Consider the following 8,726-nt stretch of genomic DNA (forward strand, 5'->3'; position numbering starts at 1 on the left):
GGGTGGGGTAAAAGGAGCAGAGCGGGAGAGGGGTGAAGAGGGAGCGAGACAGGAATTTTTCGTTGCACCACACCATCGTCACCATCAAAACCTGGAGACTGGTCCAAGCTATCCAACTCTGGGATTTAACAACCCAATCCGACCGTAAAACTAAACTAAACTCACCATTCCTTTTACCAAACTCTGGCATTTTTTTAACCAAAAAGAAAATCACCATTTATATTCTGACAAAAAAGAGTTGCATTATATTAGTTTTATTTTATTTTATTAGGCAAACTTTTACGAAGTATCAAATTATAACTGTCACCGTCGGTAATTCATATGTATCAAGTAGCAACTCAAATACTAATACAAGAGACATATAATAATTGGACAAATAATAGTATTTCTTATTGTGTTCACAATAATTGGAAACGATTTTAATTCAGAATTTGTTTTATATTAATATTACATTAATTTTGTTTTATCTATTTGTATTATATTCAAATTTTTAAAATTTATCATATCCACGTATTAATGTTATGTTGTTTTCAGATCTTGTATGTGTATTTGTGTTTCCTTAAATATTATTAGTAATTTAGCTCCTCCTTTTTTTCCTTTCTATCCCTTCAAACTCCTCAATTAAATAAGCAATTTTATCCAAATTTCATTCCTTCCTTCCTTTCCTTTCCATCCAAGGTGTGCGTAAGAAACACTTAAAATGAGCACTATACAACAATGGCCACATTGATTATTGTAACTTACACCTGGTTTAAAAATTATACCATTTCACAATCGACAAAGTAATTAATATTTCTCCTTGTCAAAAGCGAAAAACTATAACGCTACATATCACTTGGTAACTTGGGACCTGGTGTTAATAGGCTTAAATGCAGCCAACACCACAGAAACTTTACATGCAAGAAATCCAATAATTCCAACTATGATATCCTTTGGTGTTAGCATCACTTGAAGATCTCCTGAGCTATACTTCACTGCAAATACAGCAAAGCCTAGAGCCAATGCCACGCTTGCTATTGGACCCTTCAATCCTTTGAACAATGCAGTAGTTCCACCCTTGTCATTGTTGAGTAATTCTGAGGCTGGCAATTCATCCACAGATCTCTGCAAGAATAGCAGATACAAGAAGCCTCCAATCCCACCAATCAAGAAAGCAATTCCAGCATTTTCCCCATGTAAGAGAGAAGCAACAGATGTACCAAGAAGTGTAAGCACAGCATCATAAAATAGCAATGAAAACTTCAAATCTGCATATTCCCTCATGCTCTCTTCATTTGAGATCTTAGCACCTGAGGGCAAGGCCCCTTTGTTAAAGAAGCTTATGGGATCAACCCCTTCCAGCTCAGTCACAAGGCTAGGTCTTAATTCCAGCATGGACAGATCACCTCCCTCACCAAACAATACATCATCAATCTCAAAGTCATACTGGCAGCCAATGTACCTTAGTGCATCACCTTCCGGCCCTGACGGTTGCCCTTCATAACTAATAACCATTAAGGATACACTTCCAAGGCGCCACTGACCTGACCTTAAGAGATAGAAGATCATTGTTATTAGAAAGCGTTGGCTTATATGGATCAATACGAGATAAACTCATACTACTGTACCAACCACTATTTTTTTCATGTTTCACAAAGAGCATAGCATATAGTGGTTGTACAAGGCTTTTCAATACTGGAATTTGAGCCTAAGATAGAAGAAATATAAAAGTACACATGCTTCCAACCAAGGAATGCGGAAAGGATATTTTCCTCCGCACATAAAATAAATTTGTGGGCAAACAAATGTGTGGATCACGGTGGGCACTTTAAAATTGTAGGTCAGAGGTAATGCCTACAGAATCTTTTAATCACTCCAAAACAGAACAACAATAACATACCTGATTCAACACTGACCCAAAGAGCCTCAAGTCTTGCAATTTTAGGACCCTCAAAAATGAATTCATCTACCGAACCTCTTTGGAAATGCAGCGTGTCAATAATATTCATATCCTCTGATTCTGTAGAATGATCCATCATCAAACTTGCAGGGATTCTTTGCAAGATGGAATTTCCATCATCATCTATCAAGCATAGGAGAATTCCAGCATTTAAGTCACTTATACTTGATCCATATAAGTTGCTTGTACCTAATTTGACTCTAAATAAAGATTTGGTTCTGTCCTCCTTTGGAAATGACAAAATATTTTCTACTAGTGAATTTGTGCACACTTTCACTTCAGAGGCTGGCAAAAGGTATGAAGGCTTTGCGTAGCGCTGAAAATCTGTGGCAGCAACATCAGAGATCAACAAATAAATTAAATTATATGCAAAATCACAAGTAATTCTTCAGAACACTAGTGACTAAAGAGTCTACTCTAATAATGCACATACTAGCTACACAGTTAACAAGTGGTCTTCGTTGCAATGATGTGTTGATAAGTTAATAAACTCCCCCCAGTCCCTTCATCACAAAATAGGAATAAAAAAAAAAAAAACAGAACGATTGCTTATGAAGGGAAAAGAAATGACTAGATCTTCATTTCAAATAAAGAAGTGTCTGATAAGAACATAATGATGTTAACAAAAAAATGGGCAGCCAAGAATTAGATAATCAACAGAACTACCACTGATCAATCCTCTTAATCAGAACGGAAAGTACTTTTTGGTCCAAAAAAATGTGGAAAGCAATCCATGTTGGTTGCAACCAATCAGTGCACCCAACAAGTATGGAACCGATTAGTTTTAAAATTTCAGAAAACTAAAGTGATTAGTAAATACAATATTTTGTGCTTTTACAACAACTACTACTACCTTGTAGATACATAAATCAGATCACGCCAACTCACATCTGGACAGCCAAAACCGACCAACTAGACACATTGCAATAGTCTTGTACACAGAAATATTTAATATGGTAGGCGCTGCATGTTGCAATTATAATTACGATATTAAAATGTTAAATATTTGACTAATACTTCACCCCACTAAAGCAATTGATGTAACTACTGATTGTGATAATTGGTTCGTTGCGACAGTGAAGACTGCCAAATAAATGCAAATCAAGGTCAAGTGTAAACCACACCAGCCTTGACAACATTTTATAACTAAAATAAATCCTCTTAAATGAGATTTCAGCATGACGATACTATAAAAAAAATTAGATTTGACTCCACCAATTTTAGAACAGAATGTTAATAGTGAAATGAAAATTTTAATGAATTTGTTAGATGATATTTCATCAGAGAAACCTCGTGGGGGATTTGAACTAAGAAGTTATTTAAATCTCAACCATCAATTTTCTCATCAATCACCTTAGCTCATTGCTTTACCTATGAAGTGAATCCAGCGGTTTAATGGAGTAAAATCTTGAAAATTTTGTTTTTATACAAATATTAAATACATGGGATGCTATTTAAATTTGTTGAAATTTATTAAACAGATAGGTACAAACAATATCGTCTATTCCCAGAATCTAATACACGAAACCAATGATTTCTTTTTTCTTTGCAGTTCGAAACGAAAAATTTACAACAAGTTCAAAACTTATTTCAACACCCCACCCCCCAAAAGAGGAAAAACAATTAAAATACATTTGAGTGAAGCTTAAAAGATAAAAGTTGAACTTTTAAATAGTTTTCTGTGAGAAATTGTAAAGTGGGTACCTTGAAAATGAGTATCAGAGAGTTTGGCCCGAATACCAGAGCGTAAGTGTCGACTTTGGGAGAGAATCGTTCTTGAGATTTGTCTAAATGCTTTCCTTTGACAGTGACACGCTGAAGTTGAAGGTATCATCATACTCCTTATGCCAATTCCCTCCATAGCTCAAACACCACCCTCTACACACCAATTGCAGCTTAGTCCAAATATGTTCCATGATAAAGAATATAATATTTTATATAAAAGTATAGTATCAACCAGCGTTTGTAGTCCAACGGTTAGGATAATTGCCTTCCAAGCAATAGACCCGGGTTCGACTCCCGGCAAACGCATCTTTTTTACCTTTATCTTTATAAAATAAATAACTTTTATTTGTTTATTTAATTTACGCAACATATGATTATATAGTGAAAAAAGGTATATTTTTTATTTTAAATCTCAAATTTATTATCTTTTGGATCAACGGATAAATGAAATAATTAAAATAATATCAGGCTTCGTTATTTAGAATTTTTAAAATAATAAATTAGAGTGAATAAAACCTATCGATATTATTCAATATCTATATTTTTTTATATTATCATTCAATCATAAAGTTTTTTAATAATTAATTTTACAATTATGTTTACTATAATTTCAGTTAACTGACAATATAAAAATTTTAAATTAAAAGTGTATGACAGTAAATTTAATTTTAATGTGCTTTCTCTGAGGAATAATAAGAAATTTTGTTTTAATTATATAAGTTTTTAAAATTAATCATGCATGCTTTTTTTTTCTATTTTATGCATGTCTTTTTAATAATATATACATTTATACTTTAATATATTTTAAAATTGTAAATAAATTAATTAATTATACTTTTATAATGTTTAAATACTTTCTGTTTTTAAAATTTACTTGAATCCATGTCTATCTCGTGTCCTTGTTCAAAATATTTAATATTTAAAAATGCCAGTTTTGTGTAACGCGCAAAGCCTTTGTTGAGACACAAAATTAGGGTATAGATTGCCATGTTCACAGCTGTTTTCGTATCCAATCATCGGATACGACTATACTGTAAATTATTGAATAAATATCTATTTTAATTTTTAAAATTATAAGCAATTATTATTTAAATTTTTTAAGATTATAAATTTTACTTTAATCTTAATTTTTAAAAATTTGCTCGTTTTAGTTTTTCACATTGTTGTTTATATAAGAAATTTAAAATGATTTTGTATATAAAACCAACAATTAAAAGAATTTTTATAAAACTAATAACTAAAATGCTGACCACTTATAATAATATAAAAGAATAAAATACACATATACTCACCTATATGAAAGTGTGGCAATGAGGAACATTTTTTTATATATGGCTTTTTTTTAATTAAAAAATATGAGATATTTTATAAAATTATGAAAATATGATTTTGTTTTTTTTAAATATCACCATTAACGATTTTTGATCAAAAATTGTCAGACTTTTGATGTATTTTTTAAATATTAAATTATTTTAAAAAAATTATTATTGAGAACTTTTAAAATTTTATTTTTTTATCTCTGAATTTTTGTACTGCATTAAAAATTATTAATAATGATTTTTAAACTTTATATTTCCGTAATTTTACACAAAAAAATCATTTTTCAATTTTAAAAAATAAAAATCATATAAAAAAAAAAAGTATCCGTGGAAATGCTCTATTTTTCTTCATTTTTCTGCATAATATCTGCCACACCATTATTTTAAAGAGAGAGAGAGAGATTTGGTGCCCGACCTTTAGATTTCCTGTTCAAATGGAAACAAAGAATCGTGCAATTTATTGCTTTCTTCATGCATCTATCTCAAATTAATTTTTTATAAAATATATAAAATTATATAATTCAAAAATTAAATAATACTTCATTGTCTGTTCACCTTATTTAAACATGTAATTTATTATTAAAATATAAACAAATAACTATAAATATACATACGCTATTTAACCCTTCATTATTCACCGATAAGAATAAAAACAGAATTCATCGAAATGAAAAAATATATATAACTATTTTAATTTTCAATTTAATTGTTTTTTATTATTTTGAAACAGCTTGACAATTTAAAAATTATCTGCATGAATGAGTTAGCAGAGGTAGAAAAGATCCTCATGCGTTGGTATTGTCTGGTAGAAAAGCGATGTGCCTGAACCGGCCCACCCCCACCAGGACCAATTATTATTAAAATAATATTAATTCAAAAATATTATTTTGAAAATATTATATACTTTTTATAGATTGAGGATTATAATTTTTTTAATATTTTAAAAATTAAAAATTATTTATATATGTTTAAATAAATTGTTAATTTTACTATTTATTTATATAAAATTAATTGTTAATTATTTTTACATATAAATACCCTTTATTTCAGAGAACACTTTAGAACATACTTATAAATACAGCCATGAATTGACGCGCCACCTGTAATCATCATCAATCGCTTTTAAAAAACTATATTGTATATACTGCAAAACTGTTCCTATCATATATTTTATTGCTACTAAATTTAAACTGTTCCTATCTTTGAATTTTCTTTTCTTTAATGAAAAATAGTAAATTTTTTTAATAAAAAAGTGGTTAGCCATTTTTAGATATAATTTAATCAATTCAAACGTACTTTTTTTATTTTATAATTCATTTATCATATATAACTGAATAAATAAAATTAAAAAAAGATTTGTTATGATAAGTGTCTGTTTTAGCACAACTTCTTATATTTCTTTTTCTGTTATTTTATTTATGATAAACATATATTACAGTCCGCAATAGAATAACTTGTTTACGAAAATTATAATAAATAGTTTATAGCGTAATTAATCATTTTACAATTTACTTAAAAGATAAAATATGTGATAATATCCATGATGCCATTACTATATATCTAATATTTCCTTTCATTTAAAACAATACCTTTTTGATATTTTTAAAAATAAATTCAATTATTGTTGTTATTATCTCTGAGCACCAATTTTGTCAGAGATCTCGTTCATTAAAAATAGCTTATGATATAGTTGAATAAAATTGAAGCATTATAAAACTGCACATGTGCACATTATGTATAATTTTAAACTCCAACATTAAAGATCTCAATCCATCACACTATCACTATAGCTATTCGTCTTCCCTTGTTGTCTATTGATAGTTATTGTTCATATGAAAATTAATTTCATTTCTTCAAATATTTGAGTTCTATGAAATTAGGTTGATCATAATCCCAACACTATGGTAGAGCATCTCACACCCAATTTAAACTCTTAATAAATGTGAGGATTATTGATTAAAGTGCTTTGTTTCAAATTGAATCTTCTTCTAGTTCTTTTGTGGATAGGTAACCTATATTAATACCCCCCTCAACTTGGACCAGTGTGAATATAAATATCAGAAACTTCACATCTCCTATATTTCTTTACATATAAAATAAACTCTTTGATTTTAATTATGAACGAATGACAATTATTTGTAAATTTTGTTGAAAATGATATAACATATAAATTTATTAACATATTTCCTTGTTACATTTTATCCCATCTCCCCTTTGGCGTACATATTATCAACGAGTTGAAAATTAGAAAATAATGTAATATGATATGTTTTAAACAGTAAACTCACTAGTTTTATCTGAATGATTATATATCTCTTTGTTTGAATAATTGATAAATAAAATAAGTGTAATTATTTTTATATATATTTGAGACATTAAATATTGTGTCTTCGTTGGTGCATATTTCATTAAAAAGAGTATTTGTTAACATTTGTTTAAAAGTAAATTATATATATTTCAAACTAAATAAAATAATTTAATCAAATAGCTGTCGTGATCATTCTCTCTAAATTAGTAAGACTGACGTAAAAGGAAATTACCCAAAGAGAAGGCGATTTGTTTGAAAATAATGTAGTAGAAAGGCCTGCCAAGAGACAAAAAGCATGATCATGACATAAGTTAAATTATTTTTATAAATTACACACAAGTTATTTTAAATAGAACTTAATATATTTAAAAGAAAAATATTAATTTCATTAATCTTGATTCAATGTTCAAACCTAAATATTAAAGTGGTTTAATCGGAACTCAAATATATGGCTTAACTAAAAAAACAAACATTGAATACTGATATCATTACAAAATATGTATTATATTATAAGCTTTGGGTAAACATGATTTGTTTTTCTTTAATATTAATTGGGATTTTTTATTAGTTTTGCTTCATTGTATTTGAGATTTTTAAAAATTGTTAAATTTATTTCATTTTGAGTATGTAGATTTAGTTTATTTTTCCTTTTATTTATCATGAACTGTTTTATTACTCTCATTATTTAGCATATTTAACTTGTAAATGCTGATAGACATTTATTACCTATGAACAATTGAAAACAAAATAAAAGTTTCTTACCAGAAGAATAAAAGTTTCTTAGTCTAATTTGTTATTTTTTAAAAATAAATACTTGTAAAATATCGCATTATTTTCATTTTAAAGATTTGTATTGAAAAAAATCAAAGTACTTTTTCCTATTTTTATATACAATTTTTTAAAGGTAGTAATGAAATAAAAACAATATAATATTTTTATAATTATTTATATAAATAATAAATGAAAACAGAAATTATTTTCTCAAGCCTTACATAAAAGAAACTATAAATTATTTTTTAAAATCAAACATATCCTAAATTCTCACACTAATATTGGTAAACGAAAAAAAAATCTCTGTATTTTGTGAATAAACTGTATGTATCATCGCGCTTTCTAAAATTTTGTTTATGCAGAGAACAGATTGAAGAGAAAAGAATCACAGAAATATATGCAACTAAATATATTCTCTAAACCAAATATGTTAATTTTAAAAACTGAGTGGGAATTGCAAATATGTTATTTTAGAATCGAATAAAAAATATAATTTTAATATAATATTTTAACTTTATTAATCTATTTAAAACAAATCATTGAGATAACTTACTAAACCTGGCACAACATTGACAGCTACTTGAGAAGTTTCCTCACTGAGAAACGATAGTAAGAGACAAGAAAGATGCTACCCTGAAGCCAATCACATTGCAACCATATGAAC

At 28.0% G+C, this 8,726-nt stretch overlaps 1 protein-coding gene and 1 non-coding gene across 2 annotated transcripts; one reads left to right on the top strand and one right to left on the bottom strand.

Annotated features, from left to right (window-relative positions):
* Positions 1-822: 822 nt before the first annotated feature.
* LOC113858924 lies at positions 823-3,812 on the bottom strand. Its single transcript, XM_027491726.1, has 3 exons — positions 3,644-3,812; positions 1,880-2,263; positions 823-1,523 (listed from the first exon to the last, which is right to left on the bottom strand). Exons 1-3 carry the CDS (start codon positions 3,798-3,800, stop codon positions 832-834), a joined length of 1,233 nt encoding a protein of 410 aa, XP_027347527.1. The 5' UTR covers positions 3,801-3,812; the 3' UTR covers positions 823-831.
* Positions 3,813-3,898: 86 nt separating this feature from the next.
* On the top strand, positions 3,899-3,970 carry TRNAG-UCC. Its single transcript has one exon. It is a non-coding gene; the product is annotated as a tRNA-Gly (tRNA).
* The last annotated feature ends 4,756 nt before the right edge of the window (positions 3,971-8,726 follow it).

This window comes from Abrus precatorius, unplaced genomic scaffold, assembly GCF_003935025.1.
Source record: "Abrus precatorius isolate BTA unplaced genomic scaffold, Abrus_2018 Scaffold2, whole genome shotgun sequence".
In the NCBI taxonomy this organism is placed as follows: Eukaryota; Viridiplantae; Streptophyta; class Magnoliopsida; order Fabales; family Fabaceae; genus Abrus; species Abrus precatorius.